This window comes from Pteropus alecto, unplaced genomic scaffold (genome assembly GCF_000325575.1).
Source record: "Pteropus alecto unplaced genomic scaffold, ASM32557v1 scaffold25, whole genome shotgun sequence".
Classification (NCBI taxonomy): domain Eukaryota; kingdom Metazoa; phylum Chordata; class Mammalia; order Chiroptera; family Pteropodidae; genus Pteropus; species Pteropus alecto.
The window spans coordinates 4,955,590-4,980,786 of NW_006441955.1; the positions used below are offsets into that span (position 1 = coordinate 4,955,590).

Genomic DNA, 25,197 nt, shown 5'->3' on the forward strand with positions numbered 1-25,197 from the left:
CCAAGCCACAGAATACTACTTATTGATTTTTAAAATACAATAAAGTAGATAAAAAAATAGTCAGGCCCCCAAATCTGACCAAATGATACTCAAGATCAAAGACTTAGATATCTATTAGGACTGCTTATAACATACTGAATTATTAAGAGTTACATACTCATTTTGAATGATAGACTAAAATTAGCACATTTCCAGTTTACTGAGGACTCTAATTTAGTATTTTACTAAAAAGTCTGACTGCATAAAACTACTAGGTTCCCACTGAATATATGGCAAATATTCACACCAATAGTTGGAATTCCCATAATTTTCAGGTAAAATGTTTTATCAGTCTACCATAAGATTTGTTTTGATCTAATTGTACTTTTCATTTATTGCTATCTTAATATTTTAGTAAAATTATTATTGTGTTTTTCCTTTTATCAGATATTTTATTCTTGCATGACTTTTGAGCTCTTTCAAATTTTACTATTATTTTATTTCTCTCCATCTCATTTCATCTCACCCTAAGCAGCAATACTCAAAAATGTTTGAGAATCAGTGCTCTAGCAGAGGAAAGTTCTAGGCTTCGCTCTGCTTTTCTTACCCCACACCCCCAAAAAGAGTGTCAAAAATGAACTGAATAAGATCAAGGACATTATGAATAGCAGAGACATGGTATTTCTCTTGGGAGTTTCTCTCTCTGTGAAACTAAGACCTCCTCCCATTAGAAAACGAGTGAAACCAGAGTGAGACCAAGAGGAATGGGGAACACTATGCCACTCAGTTCAAGTAAAAGGAATCTTCTCAGTCCCATCTAATTCAGCTTGCTAGGAATACACCAAAATAAGAGCAGACGCCTCAGCAAATTTTAAAGTATTTATTTGGTGGTGTTCTCTCTGTATTTTCGTCAAGATTTCTACATATGAAGAGGTGCACTGGGCAGTACTCTCAAATTCAAAATTTAAGGATACTGAGTCTTGACTAACTAGGCTCATTCACTCAACAAATGCTTATTTGGTACCCTCTATTTGCCAGACACTATGACTGGCACAGGAAATATGATGGTAAATCTCATGGATATGGACCATCCTCATGAAACTATAGTCTAATGGGGATGACAGAATTTAACAAATAAACAAGATTTAGCAAATAGATATCTCATTATGGACTATAAGCACAATAAGAAAAAATACAGAGAGCTATAACCATCTCTTTCCTTATTTCTAAAACCAACCTAGAAACAGGAGTAGGTTTCTTGTACTATTAAAACAAAAAGTCTGTAAGAAAAAAGAGAAGATTCAGAATTCAAATTTTGTAAACTTACAGCTTCTCTGCCAATGAGTGGATAAAAGGGAGTACCAAAAAGTTTCCTTCCATTGATAAATGCCTTCATGATGAAATTGGTCACTATTGAAGAAAACAATAAAGATGAAGACAATGTGTAAGAAGAGTTTTACAAGCAGGGAATTTCTATATTTAAATAACTTACTTTTTCTAGAAACTCCAGCACCAAGGTTATGATTCAAGTCAAAAGGGTCTAGAAAAGAAAAATTTTATTTTTTAAGAATTATGTTCACTATAATATAAAATATGCTAGTAGCCGTAACTATAGTCCAATATACTATATAACTCAGACTATCCAAGCAGCAAATTATTATTTTAAAATTATAGATTAAAAGATGGAAACTGATAAAATTCAAAATTCAAAAGGAAGAATCTTCCAAATTCTAATGTGTTTGTTTTCCCATCAATTTTCTTGGCCAAATGAAACTATGGCTTTTCGTTTTGTTTTATTCCTGAACGAATATCAGCTGAATAATTACCTTCAATTGCAATGCATTTGGATGTCCACTGCTTCTCAAAAGTTGTCAATAGTTTTTTCTGCCGAATGCTAATTACATATTCCTTGAAATCAAACTCTTCAGTATAGAAGCGAAGCAGTCCCAACCAGAGCTCTCCTAATGTTTCTGTGTTCTTTCCAAGTGAAGGTAAACGTTTTTTCTACAGGTGAGAAAAAAGAAAAAGAAAGATCTACACCTTTCCAAAATATGGACTCCGAATCCAACTAAAATTATCAAATTATGCAAATCATAACATGTATCAATCAGTAAGTATTCTATAACATAAAGACTTCAAAAATTACCAGTTCTTCTGTTTTATCAAAGAAAAAAGCATTCCATCCATCAACCATTCTCTGTGGAATCTGTTTCCCATCAAATATCTGCATAAAAAAATTAATGTATTATTAGATTTTAAGTCCTCCAACCCAAAAGCCTAAATACCCTCACATCATTTGAGAATTTAGCTAAAAGAAACATACTGAAATGCTTCTTCCAAAGGAATATGTTAGGATGGTATAATGTGATGCCAAGTTATTAATGAATAAAATGTATCTGAATGACTAAAGCTGGGGAAAAAAATATTTTAAGAGCAACAGACTCTCCAAATGACATGTTTGATGTTACCTGAGGTTACCTATTAGAACTGTCAAAACACATCCAGCCTATGATTAATGAAGCAAAACTAAAGAAAATAACAAATGAAAATGGCATTTTCATCAAAGGATTATGGATGTAGAAATACATAATAGATAATACCTAATGATTGTGCACCCAAAGGAAAGCAACTGAATTGTTTGCTTGGGAGAAAGGCTTTAGCACCTATAACCAGTTATCTGTATCAGATAAGGCTGAAAAGCTCCCTGGACAATGACTTTTTAAAAAAATAAAATTAGGTAGCTTTCCCTGACATCTTGATAAAGACTGTAAAATTTTCATGATTAATTATGAATGATAATTCACTAGCCTAAGGGCAGGGGAGTAACACTACTTTACTAGACGAAAAGTATCCCTTAAATGATTGTATAGGCACAACTAACCTCCACAAGCAATTTTGAGACTAATTTTCTATAGGCATTTTAAGAAATAGACGTAATAAAGTAAAAAAGTTGCCATAGGTTCAAACAGACCTCATTTCTAGTTTTCGTCCTGCCAAGTAGTGATTCTGAGCAAGACAATTATCTTCAGTTGTCCCAATGAATATGAGAGATTAGATTAATTAGGTGTCAGTTGTTTTCAAATTTTATTTTTCTTTTAAGCTGCAGAACTCTTTTCTAAAATGGACTCTTCCAGGTTCAGAAGTATAAAACAAATAAAAGCAAAGGTACTCTCATAGAAGCCTGAATGGAGAAAACATACCCCATCTTTTCCTTACCCCAATCCACAGACATGCACTGAGTTCCCAGAGCTTATCAGAATATACTTTAAAACCATTAGATAAGGTGGTTTCCACACCTTCCATTTTAGATAGGACAATGATTCATAAAATTAACTATATGTCTGGCCCCTCTAATTCCACTCTCAGATTTAAGTTCCCTGTGGGCAAGAATTATAACTTATCTCTGGAGACAAAATTCCTAATATTGCATCAAAGCCTGCCATGTAGAGAATACTTAATATATATTCATTGAAGAATATATCTACTCTGTAAGCATGTTTATATAAAGTTTCCAAGGACTTAAGCTAATAGGTTGCTTTTTGTATTTACATATAACTTAAACAGATACAGTTGCCAATAATCACAGCATAAATTCCAACATTTCATAGAACAAAAAAAGGAGAGCCTGGCAATTACAAGCATTAATAGCTAAAACAAAAAGAGGTGGGATCCTGCTCTCAAAAAAGAAAGGAAGGTTTTAAAGAGGCCAAAATATTTTGCCCTTATAGATTAAGATGCTATTATATGTATTAAACAGAAATAATACAAAACATTTCTTTCAGATCTTGATTCTTCTTAAAAGAATTCCTACTTTTGAGTAACAACTATGATCCAAACCCAACTATGTTGTCTGATAACACAGAAAAGTGGACCTGTAGGCTTTAGAGGGTATTTAGCCACTGATTTACAACTGTTTTTATGAACTCTTTTTTCACAGTGCCTAAACTTTCCATTCTCTCAGCCCTTAGAAGTATTAATGCTATCCTCTCTCTCTCTTAAACACAGACACACACACATTTACTTTTTCTGGCTGTTTCTTCTCTTTTCTCTTTCTCTCAATACCAATCATCCTCTACTCAAGCACTCAGTTCTCTCTCTAAAACATCACCAAACGAGTCAATCATATTTGTACAAGGAGTGACTGCACATTTCTATATTCACTTTATCTTACTGTAATAGTCTAATATCTACTGCTATATTTAAACTGCAATCATATAGTCATGGTAAAATGCACATAACAAAATATACCACCTTAATCATTTTTAAGTGTACAATTCAGTGGCATTAAGTATTCACATTGTTGTGCTACCAATCACCCACATAATTCTTTTCATCTTGAAAAGATGAAACTGTGAATCTATTAGACAATAATTACTTATTCCTCTCTCCCAGAGTCCCTGACAACCAGTATTCTATTTTCTGTCTCATGAATGTGACTACTCTAAGTACCCCGTATAAGTGAAATTATACAGTATTTGTCCTTTTGAGACTGGTTTAACTTAGCATAATGTCCTCAAGGTTCACTCATTCCATTGCAATTTTTAAGCTGATATAAGCTAAAAAAGAACAGAGCAGATCATAAGGTATGAATATTCCCTAATCTTCTTATTAATTTTTAAATGAAAATTTACCTTTACTTATGATGATATGCTAAATACAGCAAATCATTCTGCTTAGGAAAGCTCCTTTTGACCTAAAGAATTCTGTATTTTTGACCATGAAAAATACTCTTAGCACAGTCTTATTTATACCCAGTCGCTTAAAGTCTATGTTCAATCACAAAGGGAGTCAAAGATCATCAGCTTCATTAAACATATCCTTACCCTTAAAAGTTGATCGATGCCAATGACCAATACTTAAATGATGCCAGAGCAATGGACAATGGGGTCCCATATGACAAGCAAAAAAGGCCAGAAGCAAAAATCCATATATCATCAGTTCATATGTATCACAAAGCCCCCCACAATCACAGCTCATTATGATGGAAAACATTCCATGGATTGTCTGTTAAGCAGATAATGGGAGAGTTCTTGAAGTTGGCTATGACAATCCTACCTACATTTTTCCAATAACAATATAAATAAAGCTCCTTATAACAATAAAAAAATAATAAAATCAACCACTATTTATGAACACCTACTTTAGCACCTACTACATTCAAAGGCATTTGATGTCTCTGTTCCTTATATTAACACTGAAATAATACCACAATTATTACATTTTTACTGATAATGAAACTCAGAATAGTGGTAAGGCAGCTTGTTGAAAGCTACAATGCCAAAATTTGGATTCAGACCAGTTATCTCTGGCTCCAAAATCATGCTCTGCTCTTTCCATTATATCATGCTGCCTCAATGGTTCCTCATCCATGGGTAACATAATGAAAGAACACAGACAAACCATCATAATTTGTGTTCAATTTTGGTTAATAATAGTTTTCTGTAAACTCATAGCTAATCATAGCAAATGAATGCTATGATATCACTGGGGCAATTATGCCTAAGATCCCCAAACTTAAACCCTTATCAACAATTATACTAATAGAGAAAATGATGTTGACCTCGATAGGACTAGTAAGTTCATTTTAAATTTTAAATACCCTACAGTGAACAACTTTGTTAAAAAACACTCAACAGATTCAACAACTTAAAATTTTTGATTCGGAAACGGTATTTAAAATTTTTATTTTTCTTCCATTGTTTGTTTAAAAGAGGGAAGGAAATGCTGCTAAAACTGCATGGCCACTCATCAGAACTTTTTAAAGCTTACTAAAGACCATCTGACACCCACCATATGGCTTGCTTACTTTATGATTTTCTTCTTTGATATGACTATCCAAGTTTATATGAAATCAGTATGTGATTTTCCTAACAATTATGATGCTTCTCTCATGTCTCAAAATAATGACCTTTCTAAGAAATTAGAACTAGATCCTCCCTAATGTTTGCAAATCCACATTGTGCCAAGAATGAAGAAAACAGATGGATGATTAAGAACTCTTTTGTACCTATTTCAGAGAGTACAAATTGGCTATAAAAATGAATTCTATGAGTCACCGAATCTGAGTGAATATGAATATAATCTGTTGCTTTTGATGTATATTCTTATGCTTAATGCAATTAAGCATGACCTTACAAAGTTAAGAAAGAATTTCCTTGGGTGTTCTCTCAACCAAAATTCACAAAGTTGACCAAAATATAAACAGTAATAAATCAAACTTCATTGCCAGGCAAAAGGAGAGAGAATACTCTGGAGAGAAGCAACTTACATATTTGTATCTTAGAGACCGTAATATATGATTATGGATGGTAACAAGAATTTCATAATCACCTATAGCATTCTAACTGTAAAATATAAAAATATTCCAAGACATTCTATAGTTCTGTTCATCTAATATTCTTTTGTTATTCTATATATTCTCCCATAATAAACTTTCTTAAAAAGCTCATTGTTTGATTATACCATTAACAGAAGAAGAAAACAAGATGCCATAATTGAAAAATCCTTAATGATCTCATAAAGTGAAAGAGATCTATGTGTTTAGATTAATTGTTTTTGCAAGAAACTTCTTTATAGTTTTCTTAAACACCTACCTCTTGTAGAACTGGGATAACAGGTGGTTTTCTCTGCTGCAGAAAGTACAGCACCATAAGGATATAAGCATATGAAGATAAACTTCCCCTGGAAGCATCGCCAATGTCACATCGCTAAAGAAACAAAAGAATGATTGAAAATAAAACTTCAGAATCTTACTCCATGCAGAAGTATTAACTTTTTTGATATCATTTTTTAACCTACCAAACTGGCAAATACCCGAAAGTTAGTAACAAACTGTCATAGAGGGCATTGGTAAACAGGCACTTACACATTACAGATGAGTATAAATTAGCATAAACACCGTGAAAAATAATTTGGCAATATCAAAATTACAGAAGCACATTGCCTTTAATCTAGCAATTCTATCCTAAAAATTTATCCTGCAAATACTCCAATAAATATGTGAAATGACTAAATGTGAAAAACTAATAAGTTTTTTATTGTTGTACTGCTTTAATAGCAAAAAATCAGAAAAAAATTAAGGCTCATCAGTACAGTACAGATTTTAAAAACTGATGGGTATCGACACAATGGAACAGCCATTAAAAAAGAATAAAGAAGCTCTTGTGTACTAACAGAAAATAATCTCCAATATCTATTGCTCAATTAAAAAAAAAAAGCAAAGTGCAAAACACTGTTTTCCATGTGTTTACACCTATAATAAAAAGGAGACAAGAAATTTATATATTTGCTTATATTTCTCGAAGAATACAGAGGAATTTTTAATGTTGGGTATCTCCACCAAGATGCACTGGTTGGCTGGAAGAAAGGTGTGGAAGGGAGATTTTTCCACCACAAACTCCCTTAGACCTTTTGAATTCTGAACCACATGAATATGTTGGCATTTCAAAAAAATTTTTTAATTTAAAAAAAAAAAAAAAGTCCTCAGAGACTTCCCTTGAGTAAAGCTTTAACTGATATATTAAGAAAGAGGAATGATTTCCTTGAAATGAACCACTTGGTTTCATTACCAAAACTCCATGGGGGTATAGAGTGTCATGCTGGAGATATTTTATGAAGTGAATCCTGAAATGCAGCTGTATCAAGTATGATTTGTAATATGTGGCTACATATCATTCTTCTCTAATACGACCTATGTCCACAAAGATATGTATAGGGCTATCTAACAAATATGTCTCCCTGTTCAAAGAATGGGCTTTAAGAAATAAAAAAGTGACTGACCCACTCTCCTACTAAAATCCATCCACTAACACACTCACAAAATTAACTATTTACTGAGAATCTACCATAAAGCAGGCACTACACTGAATTAGGTATAAACAGAAGTCTGTATCCTGCTAAGTGTGTGGAGTTTACACACTTAGCAAAAAAAAACCAAGAAAACAGAATTCAGTATAAATGTTATAAAATTAATATAAGGTTTTATAAGTATTGTTTTATTTTTAATGGCCAGAAAAAATTTATCATTAAATACAAATATCAGATTTCCTAACTCAGAGACTCTTAACTAAGATGGAATGCCAACTCTCGCTTCAAGTGAAAAACCATAATCACATTGAGAAATTTTACTACTGAGAAATTTTCTAGAGTGTTACGCGTGAGACTGGAGCACACACAGGAAAAAACTACGCATCACTCTACTTTAATAAGTATAAATTTAATTCATTTAATATTGAGTGTTTCTTTTTAAAAGCTCAGGTAAACAAAACTCAGAAAACATTTTTCACAAGTCTGATATCAATATGTTTCACTTTAACTATCATAAATCTTATAACAAAGCAGTTAGCTTTTTAATAAATACCTTAGCAAACACTTTCATAGTGTATCCCAAGTATTGCACTCTAGGGTCAATGGCTGCATAAGTAGCTAGCATTCTTGTGTTATGTTGAGCCTGAAAAAGAATTACATATTTGAAAGCATTTCAAATTTAAACATTAAACTTACAAATCAGATAAAAAGATATAATCATCTCCAAATAGAATATATAACTGTAACACTTAAAATACCTATAATCAGTCAAAAATTAATTTTCAATCTGAAGGAAATATCAAGATGATTGAGTAAATATTTTTTCCTTATCCTGTTCACATCTGAAAGTTTTAAATATAAAAGTATAGTCAATGATCTGTAAACTTTTTCAATTACAACTATTAACATCCTAGATCTATACAGAAAGAGAAACTTACCAATGTATTATACAAACTGATATCACCTTCTAAACCACTTCGCCTGTGTTCAAATTTTACTATAGGCACTTTGGCAGTAGTTATAGGTAAAATGTTTCTTAAACCTGATTGGGGAAAAAAAAAAAACTTTACTACATCAAATAATTTTCACAAAGCTAAAAAATATTTTGTGCTGTTTTAAAGTTATAATTTAAAATTCATACCTGGATGTCTCTTAAGAATTTTTGCCAAATTTTCAATTATTTCCTTACAATTTAATTTCTAAAAAACAAACAAACAAACAAAAAATAATAAAATTTATCTGACTCAATTTGTCCTTGTGCAAATTCTACTTTAATCTAGGCATTTAATACCAAGATTTAAAACCTCCAGCCATAAGCTCTATATAACTTTCTACTCAAAATATGCGGTCCATTGACCTGCAAAATCGCATCATGAGGAAACAAAAGAAACGCAGAATCTCAGGCCCTACCAGTCTACTGAATCATAATCCACATTTTAACAACATCACCAGGTAACTCATTCCACATTAAAGTTTGAGAAGCACAAAGACAAGAGAATGTTTTCAAATACACGAAAAAACAACTAGAGATGGGTTTGGTAAAGGCAAAACAATAGTGATTAAGAACACAGGCTCTGAACTTAGACAAACCTGGATTCAAATCTTGAATTAAGTATTGACTAGCTGTGTGACTTTGACTGGATTCTTAACCCCTCTGAGCCTTATACTGCTATTCTATAAAACCAAGATAATCATAAACTCCTGTTCTATAGAGTAATTGGAGGGATTACATGAGACATGTATATAAAGCATTCAGCATTATGCTTGGCACAAAATAAGCACTTTAAGTATATGAGCTTAATATACTTTATATACTTAATATACTTTAAGTATATTAAATAAATAATAGGATTATTTTTATTTAATTCATCAGCATGACAATAATAAATTATATTTATTATTGTATTTATTATTGTCATGCTGATGAATTAAATAAAAATAATCCTATTATTACCAGCATTTACATCTTCAAGGAAATTCTCACCTCTGCAAATTTAAATGTTGGTTTTTTAAAACCTAGACAGCAGAGAACTATAACCATGATACGGAGGAACAGGGAAGATAATGGCATTATAAACTAATTGGATTAAGCTTAAGGGTATTTACATCAATGCTCACACTATTAAAATCTCCTACATGCATATCTCCTAAATGCTCATTTTAGCTAGAAGAGAGCAGTAGCCATTTACAGCTTGACCTGGGGATTTCAAGGGAACCTTTAGCTACTAATTAACGAAATCCAAAAAAAGGTTATTTTTCTCTTTATTATCCAAGAGTACAATTAACTTTCCAGTGTAAATGGTATAGATTTTATATAATACACAAACTCTTAGTGATTAGAAGTCTGATTATTAAATTTTACACAAAAGGTATTTAAAACTCTAACCTCCTCCCTAGGTAAAAACCATTTTCTATCTCCTCAATTCTTAATCTTCAAAACAGAGAGAAGTCTCTTCCCAGGTAGATGGCAGTGACCAGATGTTAGTTAAGAACTAAAATATTTACAACTTTTCAGTTTCTTTATAGACCAAGATGATGTTAACATCAGAAGCAATTTCTTCGAACCAGAAATCAGGATCTACCAGGCATCACTGCTATCTTTACTGTAGTTCCAACAATTCTAAAAGCACCTTTTGAAAAAAATATTTCAGAAATGCATGGGTACACTATTCTGCTGAATTATTTTAATACAACAAAGGCTATAGTGACACCACTACAGATACCAGAAGCTTGGCCTTGCCCCAATCTTGCAAGCAGTCCCTGATTTTGGTAAAGAAATGAGCAACTAACTACAGGGAGAAGGTCTGGGTCACTTCTTCCCTTTCCAATAAGTCTCTTTCTTTACTGGAGCTTGGACAATCTTGTTCCCACTGTTGAAGCCTGTTACATAAAGAAGAAAAGCCTAAATAGCCACCCTCACTGATGAGACTGCTCTGGGGGAAGGTCTGCTCCTGGCATCTCATGGTGGAACTCAGAAAGCTTTCAATTTCAAAATGTAGTGGTTAGGTTCTACAGTACTATTAGTATTATACTTCAGCTACATTATGGGTTAAATTACAGAGAAGCAGTGAAATACGATGGAAAAAGCATGAACTCTGGAGTCAGACAGACCTGGGTACGAATCCCGGCTCCAACATTTACTAGCTGTGAACTTGGGCAAGTCAGTTTATTTCTCAAAGCCTCAGTTTCCTCATCTGTAAAATGGGCGAAATTATCTACCTCGAAGGTGGTTTTAAGAGTGAAATGAGATAATGTATGTAAAAGTGTTATACTGGGGAGTAGACAAATGTTACCCTTCTCACCCAAAATAATTTTCTAAAAACCTGTGTGTTACATGCTGCTGAGTTGGCTCCAACTCCTGGAGATCCTATGAATGAGTCATATCCAGAATGTCCTGTCCTCAAAAGCTCTGCTCAGCTCCTGTAAACTTATGCCTATGGCTTCTTTTATGTAGTCAATCCATCTCACATTTGGCCTTCCTCTCTTTTCCTACGGCCTTCTATTTTTCACAGCATTTGTTGTTTCCAAAGAACTCTGACTTCTCATGATGTGCCTGATGCAGTAAAGCTTCAGTTTTCATTTTTGCCTCCAGCAATTTCTAGGCTTAATTTGCTCTAGGATCCCCCTTTTTGTCTTTCTGGAGGTCCAGAGTATCTATCCATAGAGCTCTCCTCCAACACCATATTTCAAATGAATCAATATTTTTTTCCTATTACCCTTACATACCCTTATATACCCTTGCATTATAATGTTATTCTAAAACAAAACCATTTATAACATTGTTTCTATGGGGAAAAAATGTGTTCTGAGTGCCCAAAAATTACAATTAACTTGTAGAACACATGCATTTATAAATTAAATGTCCACCTTCTATTTTTTATCTTTAGTGATACAAAGGCATCACCTAATGGGAGAGATATGAAAAGACAGAATAAGTGAGAGCAATGTTCACTATTGAACTGAATGAAGCACCAGCTTCTTGTTTGTTCCAATGAAAAGAAAAATCCAACTCTATGGTATATTAACTTCTCCTAAAAATTTATTATGAGCACTTTGTAACTATGACATGCTTTTTGCATTATAAAATTACTCAAATATTAAATTTACTTAAATATTTGAATGTCTTCTAAAATGATAATAAAAATGCTTTTACATTTCAAACACTGCTATTGCTAATACATTTATACAGAGAATGTCACCATATATTTTTATCAATACTACTCACAAAATTAAAAATAGATTAATCACTGGAAGAAAGTAAACTTCCACATCCCTTTCCAAACACTAACTCTTACCTCTGCATTTTCATGGCCTTCCAGGGTCATACAAATATCCAGATCACTATCACGAAATCCAAATCCATTCTTAGAAGAGCCAAATAAGCACAATCTTGCCTTTTCTAAGCAAAGAAAAACAAAAGTTAAAAGTTTTAAAATTAGCAGGATAAAGGAGTCTCCTATTAACTACTTATGGCCTAACACAAGATGATCCTATCCACATCTCTGACTTAAATTACCGACCATTGACAGATACACTGAGAAATTCCAAAACGTTCAAATAAAGCCCAGATCTTTTGCCCAAGTTCCCATACCCATGTATCTAACTGCTTCTTTCATTTTTCACAGACATCATGAATTCAACAAGTCTAAACTAAACTATCAACTTTGCCTTAAACCTGCTATTATTCCTATAATGCCTTATTCTCAGCAAACAGTCTCATTGACTCAATTGCCCAAGGTAGAAAGTAGAAAGTACATGTGATTCTTAACACCTCTCTCTCAATTATCACATCCAAACAACCACCAAGGCCTTTAGCTTCTTCCAACTTAACTTTCTCATAAATTCATCCACTTTTATTCATTTGCAACATTATTACCAATAGTTAAGATCAATACTTAGAGATCTACCTCTTGGAAATAAACTAGATCTTTCAAGGCACAATTCAAATAGTTTTACAAATAAGATCTTAGTACGGAGAATTAATTCTCCTCTAAAAGTGCGTCATTAACCCATTATGTCAAATGGGTTAATGACGCACTTTTATGATAGGGTTATCCCTTCATATATAGGGTTGTTCACAACAGGTGACACTTCGAGCTGTGGCTAAAAAGGATCAAATTTTTCTTCCTATTAATTCTTATAGACTACACGTTTAGATAACAGATTCTATATTTTCAAAACTTAATCCTCGAATTCAGTTCTGATACCCTACTTGAAATTGCAACGATAAGTGTGAGATATAAAAGAAGCTAAGTTCATGAGCAAATAAAAATGTGCATCAGTTTAATATAGCAGGGACTCAGATTTGGTCAATACTTCACATACTAGCAAATACAATAAAAAATGGAATCTCATAGCACATAACAGAGTATCTTTTAAAAGTACAAATTCATTGCAATTATAAATCAACTCTTTATCCTTTTCTAAAATAATTAGCCACAGAATTCTTGATTCTTCACTCCCATACCCAAAACCTGATCCTTCTGCTATTTTTGCCATCTCAGTTAAAAAGCACCACCCAACTATTGAGATAAACACCTTGTAACTAACCTTGACTCTTTCCTTTTTCTCACATAATAGATTAGCAAATCCTAGTGGCTCTTCATTCAAAATATATCCTAAACCTGACCACTTCTCATCTATTCTTACAAATCACTGTTATGTCTCATCTGAAATTATGCAACAGCCTCCTAAATGTTCTGCTTGCTTCTATTCTCATGAACCTACACTGTTCTCTCAGATCATGTCACTTAAGTGTTAAAACCCTCCAGCTTCTCAACTGACATTCAAAATTCAAAGACTTCTGCCAATATCTATAAGACTCTAATGATCCAATCTCTAGGCCACCTTCTCTGACTTCATCTTTCTATTACAGTCTACCTTACATACTCCACCCCGGCCACACTGACTTCTTGGCTGGCCTTCAAACATGCCAGACATAATCCTGTCTTGAAGTATTTATATTTGCTGTTTATTCGCTCTAGAATGTTCTCTCCTTAGACATTCATATAACTTGTTCCTTCATATTATTCATGACTCTGCTCAAATGTCACCTTATCAGAGATAACTACCATAATACCCCATTACTATCATTTTAACTCTTGCACTTTAATAGCATTTATTACTTCCTGATGTTACATTATATACATCTCTTTTAGTTGACTGTCTCCCCCTCCTAAGACAAGCTTCATGAGAGCAGGTTTCACCTCTTTTATTAGCACTGTATCCCCAGCACCTAGAATAGTACCTAACATATAACATTAAATCAACACTTTTTAAATAAATGAATGAAATCAGACCAGGTGACTATAATAACAAAAGCAATCAATTTTTAACATATGACATACCATCATATTCTTTTTGAATAAACTTTTCCAAGCCAATTAAAATTTGCTCCCTGTTGTGTTGTTCAGAGAAAGGTGGTGATAACTCATCTAAGTTAAAAAAAAAAAAAAAGGGAAAAGTAAGGAAAATGGAATCTGAAAATATCTTCAATTTTTTACCCTATAAGTTTTACTTAAAATTTCTTCATTATCTGCTGACTTCTCTAACTACAAAATCATAAATGTTACTAGAGAAGAAAGGGGCCGGCAAACAGCAAAAAAATAATAATTTTTATAGATCTATGTACATTTCACATGATCATTTTCCTTATGATATCTACAAAATATATTTACTTCTACAAATTATTTAATATCATTTTCTTTAGACATTCCACTCTCTCCCATATACAAACTTATTTCTCCCTCTTGTTAAGACTATATTTATATTGTTACACTAGGCATCTGACACATTCAAATCTAACACGCCACAAATGCCCCATCAGGATCGACATCTTCCCTGTCAGCTGCTTTTACCTAAACACAGTTTTCAAGGACCTCTCCTTAACTGAATTTTCTTAGTTCTCCAAACTGCTTGCTAGTTTAGTTTTCTTTCAGTTTTTCAGTTATTTCATTTATATTCATTCCATTTTTCCAAATAAGATCATATATTCCTTAAGAATAGTTCTTTTTTTTTCTATCTCCTCCTCCAAGATTCATCCCCAAGAATACGGTAATAGGAAAAAAGCAGTAATTAACTGTAATGAATTCAACAAATATTCAGCTTTTGAAAAATAAATGTAACATCAGTGGTTGCAAGTTAAACAAATGAAATATAGGTAATTATTTTTTTCAGTGTGAAATTATTCTGTATGATACTTTAATGGTAACACGACATGATGCACTTTCAAAACCCATAGAATTCGGCAGCACAAAGAGTTAAACTTCACTGTATACAAATTTTAAAAGCTCATCTAGGAGGTTGGGGAATCTCAGAATGGAATGCAGGCTATAACTAAAGAATCTAATTGTATTACAAATGTATAAGACAACTTAGCTCAAGAGAGTTGGGGCAAAAGTGCTAAGCTAAGTAACTTTGAAAACAAGTAGAGTCGTAAGACTAAGAGCAAAAGGAACTGCACATACGCACTGTACTCTAACTGATAAAAGTTGTTTCCCATAGGAGTACAGGATAACAGTTCTGATAATGCTATAGAAATATACTTAAATGGAACAATTAAATAAATGGGTGGCAGATAGTGGGAGCCAGATTTTTCACTGTTAGAATAGAAATTTTAAAATAAGCAAGGAAAAATAAGCAGGGAGAAAAGGCTACAATGAATCATGTGGTAATGTTAGAGCTGAAGACTTCAGTACAAAGTAATGTTTAGCTTAATATAGATAAGATGGTTACATACAAAAATTACACACACACACAGGTTAGTACACACACATAAATTTTCTTGCTCAGAGAGAGCCTAGAAGCAACATTACCCAGTGATAACAAGCACCCTAGCATCCAGATCTTGGTTTCTAATACCATTCTCCAATAAAAGGAATCAGGGCTTTTTGAAGAAATGTCTAATTCTAGGACTGGGCAGGAAATGTATACATGATGAGCCCAGAGCATCATGTGATACCAGAAAGTACGTAAGTGCTAATAAACAAACAGAAAACATACACTGATGGGGGTTTATCACAGGGACACATGAACCAACTGAGAGAGTTCCCAACAGGCAAATATGGAACAATTTGAGCAACAAAATAAAGTGGTACTGGATTAAAATCCAAAATCCAAAATATATATTAAGAAAACGGAATAAATAAAAACCAATGTAATGAATTATATCTTAATAAAGCTGCTAAAAATAAAAATGTGCCGTGATCCAGCCATTCAACTCCTAGTTATTTACCCAAGAGAAATTAAAGCATATGTCCATACCTAAACCCATACGAAAGTTCATTGCAGATTTATTTGTAATAACCAAAATTTAGAAACAAACCAAATATTCATCAACAGGTGAATAGTAAATTGTAGTACATCCATACAATGGAACATAATTCAGCAATAAAATGAACTGAACCATCACTGATACACACGATATGGATAAATCTCAAAATAATAATGCTAAGTGAAAGAAGCCAGACCACCCCCCCCCCAAAAAAAGTGTATGTTATGTGATTCTATTTATATAGAACTCTAAAATATGCATACTAATCTATAGTAACAAAAAGCAGGTAAGTGATTGCCTGGCAGGAGGTGAAGACAGAAAAAGATAGGAAGGAGAGATTACAATGGGGCACTAAATGTTACAAAAGAAATTTTATCTTACCTAGGACACAGCAAGTAATTAAAAAAAGCTTGCTGAGTGAAAGTTTATCCCAGGTATACCATCAATGTTTGTTGAATAAGGTATATAAGGCTTTCCCCAAAGTATTTTTATAGCTTTACCTCTCTCTATTGCCTTTCTTACACTCTATCAAATCTAAGGCAATTATTCTCCAAAACAAATTAAACACCCTATTATTCATAATCTCCTATATCTGAAATTGCAGTTCAAGATCTAAATCTTATATAAAGTCCTTTGTTGACCAAATGCCACATCATCAATTCTAATTCCTCTGATTCCACTCCAGTGGATGTGGCTAGTAAAACTGAAGAACTTAATTTTTCATTTTATTTAATTTTAATTAAGCCACACACATGAACCCTGTATTCCTGTTGGCATTTACCACAGTGCCCTGCACACAGCAGGTATTTAATAAAGATCTATAGTTAGATCTCTATTCAAAAACCTCTACCAAAACAAATGTAAGTAAATTGCTTTTAAATAGGAAAATAGTCAAAGCCTATGAAAGAATCAAGTCTCAGTAGTTCTAGTAATAAAAGACTTACCAAAACATCTTTTACATACTAAATCAAGTATTTCCCGAAATCGATTTGTCATTGGTGGTAGAGGTTTTAGGTCAATTTTCCTGAAATCCTCCGGGCAATCATTTTTTGAATGACCATCCTTTTTGCAGATGCTGCATACTATTGTTGGTGGCTATAAAAAGTAAAAAAAAAAAAAATAATACAATAAAACTATTGAGAGACTTCATCATTACTTAGAAAGCAGGTCCAAAAAGAATATTTCATGTAACCCAATTCTGATAACCTGTGCTTTCAAGAGGCAGGGGGAGGATATTAATAAAATGCTGTGTTAAAAACATATTTTGAGCCAACTACTTTAACCTTCTTCCCCCACTAAAATGATATTATCAAGGATTAGCTTTACTGAAGATATAAAATACAAGGAGATGCAAAAGATATGTATTAATTAAAACAGTTTGATCAGCTCCCAAATGAAAAACATGCATTATATTTTCATCTACTAAGATCTTTAACAAAGTAGATAAGTCACATGTTGCTTAACGATGGGGGTATGTTCTAAGAAATGTGCCGGACAGGTGATTTCATAGTTTTGAGAACATCACAGAGTACACTTACACAAACCTAGATAGTACAGCATACTGTACACCTAGGCTATAGTGTATAACCTATTGCTCCTAGGGTACAAACCTGTACAGTATGTTACTGTACTAAATACTGTAGGCAACTGTAACATATTGGTATTTGTGTATCTAAGCAAAGGTATGGTAAAAAACAGTAAAAATACAGTATAAAAAAAAGTATGTGTGTGTGCATTTGAGGGGGAGGGGGAGGGATGTGGATGGAGGCACTGCTGGAAGAAGAGTATATAGACATCAGGAGGAGGTAGGGAGGAAGAAAGAGGGAAAAAAGAGAAGGGGAGAGAAAGGGAGAAGAGAGATAGAAAGAGACCCTGAGAGATAAAGCTTGAGATAATGAGTGGGAGAAGAAAGGGGAGAGGGAGAGGGAGGAAGCAGACTAGGAGGAAAGAGATGACGAGAAAGAGGGAAGGGAAGTAAGTGTGTGCAAAAGTGTGTGTGTGCGTGGTGCTTATGTGTGCAGCGGCTGGCGCAGGCAGCTCCAGGCTCCCTCCTCCCAAGCTCTTGCTCCTCACCAACTCCAGCCCCATCAGTGGGCAGGCACACAGATGGTGGACGGCAAGCTCAGCTTCGTCTATTTAAAGCACCCAGAGCTAGCAGTAAGAAAATTCAACGATGTAGTTGGGTCCAACCTTTTCTTTCAACATCAAAAACAAACATTTTGTTTATAATTCATTATAATCTTATGGGACCACCATCTTATATAAAGTCCTTTGTTGACCAAAATATCATTATGTGGTGCATGACTGTATAAAGAAATTTCAAGTGGTACCTTTCATTTCCCTCTATTTCTATCTGCAGAAATTTATTACATTAATGTAATTTATTACATTAGCATGGTACTCAAGAAACTGCTTTTAAATAAGAAAATAGTCAAAGCCTATGAAAGAATCAAGTCTCAGTAGTTCTAGTAATAAAAGACTTACCAAAACATCTTTTACATACTAAGTCAAGTATTTAGTATGTAAATACTTGACTTAGTATGTAAAAGATGTTTCACAATAAATTACAATAATGTAATTTATTATATTAGCATGGACTCAAGAAACCAAACTATAGAGCTGAACTCTAAAATTAAATTAGCTTCCTACAAGGAACAACTCTAATGCAATAGCCACAAACTTAAACTTTAAACCCTATGCCACCATTTTAAACATATTCCAAAATACTACCAGACAGGTAGCTAAAACAGTAAAAATTTATCCCAACTACTTGAAAATACACATATGGTTAAGAAGAGCATTACTCTTTTCATTATTGTAATGTGCCTGGATCCTAGAGACAGCATATTCTTCCAGGGTTAGCCTGGACATTTACCTATCCATGAACTCTGATGCAAATTATACACAGAAACCTCTTTTTGTGGAAATGCTGTGCTATGGGCTAATTAGCAAGCAGTACAACAGAAATTTCTATAAGCTTTCCAAAGGTTTACTTTTGACATATTTATCCGAAAATTCTAGAAATATGTTACAGATAATTTTTTAAAAATTAAAATTGGAGAAATAGTTACCCTAAGTTTCCAGGGGGAAAAAATAGCATAAAGTAGAAGTAATGTAAACTGCAGGTATATAAGTAAGAGGCTTTTCTAAAAATCTGTCATTTATTTCATCCTTTCAATAATCCATTATGTCCTAAATACTGCAACCTAAACAAAATGCAATAGATGTAGCTTTACAAAGAATGATGAAACACAGCTTACTAATTAGGTAAAAGTTAAAGCTGTCAATAAGTAATTAATGATAAAACAATAAAACTGAATGACTTTCCAGTTTTTTTTAATAACCCCCTTGGTTTACACATGATCTATGTAATCATTTTTTCACCCTGGGTGCTGATAATATTCCAATTATGTATAATGTACCTCGAAGCAATGTGACTTAGCTAGAACTTTCCTTTATTAACAAAGTAGTTATTGCTTATTTTCTGTTCAATAAAATGTTTTGTTTTCTATAATTATCGAGGTAAAATTCGGACTATGCCAATTTAAAAGTAAAAAAGGTAAGTTATAAGAGACATGCCAAAATATAAAGATAAGCTCAACGGCTGAGAGAGAATCTAGATTCTTCATTTTTTTTGGTTACTGATCTTAGTTTTCACTTAACTATCTAAGTTTATATTCCATCCCTCAACCACCCTACTCCCCACTAAAACAGTTTTTTAATAGAATACTATTATATTCTCATTTGTGGAAGAAAAATAATCGTCATGTATTAAAAAATAAAAATTTAAAATACATGTTGCCTTTGCCAAACTGATTTTCACAAAATATTCGAATAATCCTTTCATACACACACATACACACACAAACACACACACACACACACACACCCGAGAAAATGAAGCAAACCAACTAATAGTAATAGAGTGCTGAAACCTTTTGGAGTTTTATATACATTCTTTAAAGGCAACTATTAGCAAAAATGCAGTAAGTAAAATTAAAATACACACTAAAATATCATTCCAAAACAACTATTATAGAAGCTAATATTACATTTCTGAATCTAAAAACTATAGTCATACAACAACCACAAAATCTTACTGCTTACAAACTGTATCCTACCTTGCCAGAGGTTAAAATAAACTTATCAAACACATAATGTAATTCTTGAGTGGGGTGGTTATCATCATCATTAAGGTCAGACGCATCTTCTGTAGCTTTGCAGTTGTAAGAGGTAGCAGATGTGTGGGTGCACGCAATCTGATGTGAACTCTCTGCTTCTAAATTTGACCTACAGTCTGTACCAGCAGATTCATTTGGGTCAATGGACTTATAATCAATGCAATTACACTGGCTGAGCTCTTTTTTTAAACAAATTTCTAAAGGTGCTAAATCATCTTGTTTCTTAACTGATTTTGGCTCTAATTCACTGCCTTCACTGGTAGAAAGAGATGAAGATTCCTGTCCATGTTCAGCCAAAACCAGTTCGTTTACCAACAAACTGTCATCTTCAGTAATACATCTCAGTGATGTACATTCCATTTCATCATATTTATCAGGCTGACTTCTTTCTGCATTCATTTTTTCTGTGCTTTTCGCAAGTTGAATGCAACAATTGGATGCTGTACTGTCAGACTTCCCTGGCTTCTTATTGCTTATTTTCCCCTTCTCTTTCTTCATGGAATCCACTGTAGAATTTTTTGCATCCTTCCTCTGAGGACAGGCAAAATATCGATAAGCTGCCCTGAATCTCTCCACAACATATTCATAAACAAGCTGGCTGTTTAAGCTCCGTGCAACATTCCTCTTAACTGAAAATGGATCTAGTAAAAAAGGAAATGGTTAGTAATTAAGTATCTACTAACAAACTAAATTTCCAAGCTTATGCAAACAGATCTTAACTGCTAGATAGTCAGCAGAGCACATTTTCCCAAAGTTTTTCTAAATTAAAGTCCCAATGAGAGTTCCTGCAAACTGAGTAGGGGAACTACAATAGTACTATCTTTTCCTTTGTTTCTGTCACAAATAAAAACTGAAAGGAAAAGAGAGAAAAGAGTAAAATAAGGTAATTAATGAGATGATGGCTGAGGAGTCTGATTCAGTAATTATACAGTTTCAATGATAAAATTACTAGAAAAAGCTATGGCATTATGCCTCTCTATACTGTCAGTGAATGAAAGATTTCAAGCCACAGCACCCATTAATAATTTTCATCTCTTGTCATACTATTCTTTAGTTACATATTCCTTACATTTTAAACAAATGAAATCTAACCTAAAATTCTCAAAGCCTCAAATTTAAAAAGTACTGACTTTCAGATTTCACTTTAGTAAGATCAGAAAATTAAAGAGAAAAAGGAAAATAGAAGAGCAGAAAGAGACCTAAGAAAGTAAAAATTAAACCAAACTTTAATCCAATCTAAAAAGGCCATGCTAAAAAGGCTTGCATCAATTCAAACTTCTAAAAATGTTTATGGATTTTTGGATTTTACAAGCCTTAAATACGTCCCAAAGGAAAAGAAAAAAAAAGCACCACCCAAAAGACAATACACATTTTCTCCACTACTAAAGATCATTAAGTAAAAAGATTAACAAGTCAGGCTTCAGATTGTTATGGCTGAAGCAACTGTTAGGTTTTGCTGAATGTGTAGCCTAAACAGATTAAAATGACGGCCAGAAATTTAATTTCCTATCTATAAAAAGTGAGTGAAATTTGTGGAATTTAAATTTTTGATTAAGAATTTAGAAGTCATTCAATTATTTTCTATACCTATAAAGATCTTAATGATCTTGGAATGTGATGTGAAATCTTATCTGTCAACATCAATTGTTCTTTTCTCCTTTAGCTTAGACACATTTAACAGATGAGGTACTTTAGAAGACAATAAACTGGATTTTAAAATTATAGCTTAACATAATTTTATAACACAAATTTATTCAAAAAGATCTTATAGCATTCATATAACTATTCTATTTTTCTATATTTTTAAAATTTTTCATAATCAAAAATTAAAAATAAAGGCATGTAAATAAGCTAATAATCCTAACCAACATTTTTATAGATTGGAAAGCTTTAAGTATTAATCCTATAAAATGATAATGGACTGGATAAAGAATTTATCTAAAATATATAAAGACAACCTAGTGGCATATATAGCACTACAAAGCCAAGGGATAAAATTTATAACAAACAGATGATGAGTGGCACACAAAAAAATATTCTCCCAATGAAATATAACATATCATCTCACCTTCAATGGCTATTCGTCTTTTAGGCCAGTTTTTGTTTTCTCTTGTTAAAATGTCTTTTATTCGTACACATATGACATATTCCTCCAAAGCAAAATCCAGTGTGTAAAATTTTAGCAGCTCTAACCATAATTGTCCCAGGGATACCTGATTTGGTGTTTCCAATGTTAAAGGAGACTGGAAAAGAAAAAATACTTTCCATTTAAGCTTGATGAAACTATAGAACCATTTAATTTTGTTTAAAAAACTTTAGAGATCACCTTTTCAAAAACTGAGGCATAAAGGAGTAACTTGTCAAAAAGCAGTTTGTAGCATAGCTGGGAACAGAGTCCCAAGTTTACCGACTCTTAGAATTCTGTATTCTTTCCACTAAACCAGTGATTCTCAACTATGACTGCACATTAGAATCATAGTGGGAGTATTAAAATACACTAATACCTGAGTTATACACCACTCCTACCTCCCATATCCTTCTCAACATTCTAATTTAATTGACCTGGATGATGGGCTGGGCACTGGGATTTTTAAGCTCCCTAAGTGATTCTCATGTGCAGCTAAGGTTGTAAACCACTGTATAACAACTATAGCTCCTCACTATAGTAATTAATTTTAAAATCCAAGTAAATGTCCTGGGCTTTCAAAAGCTAATTCCTTCATTTGACAAACATTTACTTAGAACCTAGTATGTCCCTTGCATTGTGCTGGGAATATAAAAAATGAGAGCTCATACTTATACATAATGCTCATCATGTATCATCCACTCTTCTAAGTGCTGTGTATATAATAACTACTAATCCTAATAACTCTATGAAGTAGATACTACAGGGCAAAAATCTGACTCAGGACCACCTGGCTACTAGGTCTATGTTGCTAATCACTATAACATAATTCATAGACTATTAGAAGCAAAAGAGAGAATTTAGCAATTACAGTAAAGGTTGACACTAAAATGGGCTGCTAATGCAGAATGGCAGGGGGTTTTAACAGAAGTAGTAATACCTGAATTCTAAAGGAATTAGCTAAAGACTGGCTAAAAAATGACCACTAAGGAGCATAAAGGCATGAAAACAAGTCACTCGTTCAATTCTGCAACTATTCACTGAGTGCCTACTATGTGCCATACACCTGGGAAAGACCCAAGTGGGGGAAAAAAAAGATTTTTGCCGTAGTGGAGCTTACTTTCCAGGGGAAGAACACAATAAACAACAAATTTAAGTAAACTGCACAGTAAGTTAGAAAAAAAGTTCTGTGTAAATAAGGAAAAGTCAAGTAGGTTTAGTAAAGGGAATGGGAGTATAGGAGCAGATGGTTTCAATAGTAAATAGAATGGTCAGGATAAGACTCGCTGAGAAGGTATGATTTTAAGAAGAGAGAGAAGTGTTCGAAAAGTGTTCTAGGAACAGAAAACAGCAAACACACTAGTGTGACTAGCTTCAAAAAGAAAACTAAGAAACCCAGTGTCTTAGAGATGGGGGAGAAGAGAAAAGAAAAACAAAGTCTTAGCCAGTAAGAACTCCTTGGCTTTTATTCTAAATTAAATGAGGAGCAACTGAAGCATTTTGGGTGTGAGCCAGGTAAAGATCATGATCTGACTTTTCTGTTTTATGGGGGTTTTTTTTTGAAAGAACTATTCTGATTGCTGTGTTGAAAATAGACTATAAGGGGCAAAGGCTGATGCAGGAAAACTTATTATAATGTTATGAAAGTAATCCAGGTCAGAGATGATGATGGCTAGCACCAGAAGGTAACAGCGAAGTGGTCAAATTCTGGATATACTTTGAAGTACAATGACAGAAATTCCTGACAAACTTGGTATGAGGTATGAAAGAGAGAAGTGAAGGGTAACTCCAATGTTTTTGACTGAGCAACTAAAAGGATTTAGTGCCATCAACTGAGATGGAAAACTGAATGTTGAGCAAGGGGAAGACCATGAATTCAGTTTTAGATACATTAAGTTTAAGACATGTACTAGACATCTAAGTAGAGACATTATATAGGCAGTTGGAGATATAATGTTCAGGAGACATATTTGGCTAAAGATTTAAATTTGGGAGTCATCATCATACAGATGGTTCTTAAAATCCATGAGATTAGATGAGATCACCAAGGGAGTGTAGATTTAAAAAAGGGGGGCGGAATGGTTCCATAGTGTAGCAGTTAGCACATCTACTTTACACGCAGAAGGTCCTAGGTTCATGCCCCAGTGGAGCCACAGTCCATGGTCTATGGCCATGCCACTTTGAACAAGCCCGGTGTCTGATCTCGGAAGCTAAGCAGGGTCAAGTCTGGTTAGTACTTGGGTGGGAGGCCACCTAGGAAGACCAGGTGCTATAGGCATAAATAATAATAAATAAATGAATGAATGAATGAATAAACAAACAAACAAATAAATAAAGAGGAAGGAGAATCAAAGAATGAGCCCTGAAAAGGGGGAATCAAGGATTGACCCTTGGATCACTCCAACATTAAGAGACTGGAAAGGCGAAACTAGCAAAGCAGACTGAGAAGGAATAATCAGCCATGGGTGTGGTGTCCTGAAAGCCAAATTAAGATATTTTTCAGAGAAGAAAATAATAAACTGAAAAATGTTGCTGATAAATCAAAGAATAAAATAAAAATTGAGAAATTATCATAGATTTAGCAACGCAGAGGATATTGCTATATAATATGAGTTCTGGCAGATTCAAAGGCTGATAAGTTAAAAGGAAACAAAGTAGTTGAAAATAATGAATACAGACAATTCTTTCAAGTAGTTTTACTGCAAAAAGGAGCAAAGGAATAGTTGAGAGAGAAAGTGGTGCTGAGATTTTTCTTTAAAATGATAGAAATAAAGCATTTCATTAATCTAAAAAAGATTCAGTAGAGAATGAAAAATTGGTTACTTAGGAGGGAA

At 33.3% G+C, this 25,197-nt stretch overlaps 1 protein-coding gene across 8 annotated transcripts in view; it reads right to left on the bottom strand.

The window, feature by feature from the left end:
• The window catches only part of TUT4 (terminal uridylyl transferase 4), a 103,349-nt gene that overhangs the window by 14,602 nt on the left and 63,550 nt on the right, over window positions 1-25,197 (bottom strand). For 7 of the 8 annotated variants that reach the window (XM_025051917.1, XM_025051916.1, XM_025051915.1 and 4 more), the window contains exons 13-25: window positions 22,307-22,481; window positions 20,179-20,879; window positions 17,002-17,152; window positions 14,133-14,219; window positions 12,081-12,184; window positions 8,927-8,984; window positions 8,724-8,827; window positions 8,339-8,428; window positions 6,573-6,686; window positions 2,126-2,203; window positions 1,806-1,983; window positions 1,472-1,519; window positions 1,307-1,389 (exon numbers count right to left, since the gene is read on the bottom strand). In XM_025051917.1, coding sequence (XP_024907685.1) covers window positions 1,307-1,389; window positions 1,472-1,519; window positions 1,806-1,983; window positions 2,126-2,203; window positions 6,573-6,686; window positions 8,339-8,428; window positions 8,724-8,827; window positions 8,927-8,984; window positions 12,081-12,184; window positions 14,133-14,219; window positions 17,002-17,152; window positions 20,179-20,879; window positions 22,307-22,481 — 1,971 coding nt within the window. The remainder of the gene's footprint in view (window positions 1-1,306; window positions 1,390-1,471; window positions 1,520-1,805; window positions 1,984-2,125; window positions 2,204-6,572; window positions 6,687-8,338; window positions 8,429-8,723; window positions 8,828-8,926; window positions 8,985-12,080; window positions 12,185-14,132; window positions 14,220-17,001; window positions 17,153-20,178; window positions 20,880-22,306; window positions 22,482-25,197) is intronic. The other variant, XM_025051918.1, reaches the window with a different exon arrangement.